The following is a 1,571-nucleotide window of genomic DNA, read 5'->3' as shown; positions in this document are numbered from 1 at the left end:
AGCTAGCTAATCAGGACCATCAAGTGTAACATAATCTTTAAATGTTAGTTTAGCATCACCACACTTTATTTAGGACCTAAAAACAACTGGTAAAATTGAAATATCATTTGGCGAAATTATTATACTTATTAAAGAAATATATCAGTATAATAATCCTGCTACTTTAAGTGCACTAATATACTGTGGGGAGGAACTTTACTCTGTGGTTTCAATTTTTCATGCATCGATGGCACAACTTTTATCCCTATTATAATGGATGTCAAAATTCCTCACCTAGACACTAAGCCTAGGGCTAGTTCATAACTAGCTAACTACTGAAACCCCCAATCACAATGGGTGAGGAGGTAGCAGATTAATCACTGAATGCTGAAAGACAATGTCAGACTTGAAATATTCTAACCTAATTATCTCCCCCCTTTGCTAGTAATGATCACTAGCTGAGTGCACTTCAATTTTGAAAAATCTCTACCAAATAAAGATGTTAGGTGAAATAAAGAATGAGGACTTTAATGAAATGAAAATGGATGAGTCAAAATGTACACAGAAAAGAGATACAACTTCAGAATCAACACAGGCTTGTTTTGTCTTTCTTTCCCATCTAAGAACTCAGAGCAAGAAATCACCATGTAAGAGCACTTATATTACAGTGGTCACACTAGGCCAGGGGACCTTGCTGGTCTTTCCCAACTTGCAGGTAGAATATCATTCTCACTACTCCCAGCTGGCATAAAATGGTAAGGATGACAAAGGCCCACAGTCCCCACAATCCAGAAATGGAGAGCTGGAAATGATTAGAATCTGAGATTTCAAACTTCAACTCCATTAATATAACCCAGTGGTTCCCAACTGGGGACAATTTTGCTCCCTGGGGAACATTTGGCAATGTATGGTGACATTTTTGATTGTCACCACTTGGGGGAGAGGGGTGCAATTGGCATCTAGTGGGCAGAGGCCAGGGATGCTGCTAAGCATCTATTATATAATGTACAAGATAGCTCATCACAAGATACCACAACAAAGAAATAGCTAGTCCAAAACGTCAGTAGTGCTGAGGATAAGAATCCCTGACCTAACTAGATCACGTGGCACAAACCCCGGGCCCTATAAACAAATCGATGTTTTATTTAAAAACTAAAACTAACTACTATATATTATTGTATCTTGAAGCTTTTTTTTCACCTCAGGTGTATGTTTTGCAATCTCTCTAATTAAAGTACAAGCATTTTTCTTCACGTATTCATCTTTGTCCTTCAGACAGGTAAGTACAACTGGAAAAATCTCTGCTTCAACGACCATTTCTGCCAGGTCCACAGAATGTTTCGCAACCTGACTGAGAGCTGAAAGAACCTGACGCTGTTAAGAAAAAAACAAAAGAAAACATTATGTAGAGCCCACTACAGAGCTCAGATGTAATTTAAACACTTTTATATATACTCAAATTGCTTTATAAAAAGAAAAAGAATTGTATATCTAACGTAAGATTTCTAAGTCTTGAGACATTCACATCCTAGTCTTATACTCAATTTTTTAAAAATTCCCAAATTTCCAAATTAGTTCTCTATTAACTTTTA

General features: G+C 36.7%; 1 protein-coding gene across 1 annotated transcript in view; it reads right to left on the bottom strand.

The window, feature by feature from the left end:
• SPAG6 (sperm associated antigen 6) overlaps positions 1-1,571 on the bottom strand; it is a 109,756-nt gene that overhangs the window by 53,348 nt on the left and 54,837 nt on the right. The window contains exon 6 of the mRNA XM_012644168.1: positions 1,180-1,353. Coding sequence (XP_012499622.1) covers positions 1,180-1,353 — 174 coding nt within the window. The remainder of the gene's footprint in view (positions 1-1,179; positions 1,354-1,571) is intronic.

The sequence above is a fragment of the Propithecus coquereli genome, unplaced genomic scaffold (assembly GCF_000956105.1).
Source record: "Propithecus coquereli isolate 6110/MARCELLA unplaced genomic scaffold, Pcoq_1.0 Scaffold103, whole genome shotgun sequence".
Lineage (NCBI taxonomy): Eukaryota > Metazoa > Chordata > Mammalia > Primates > Indriidae > Propithecus > Propithecus coquereli.
The sequence above is the reverse complement of the archived record's forward strand: the minus strand, read 5'-3'. Positions and strand labels throughout refer to the sequence as shown.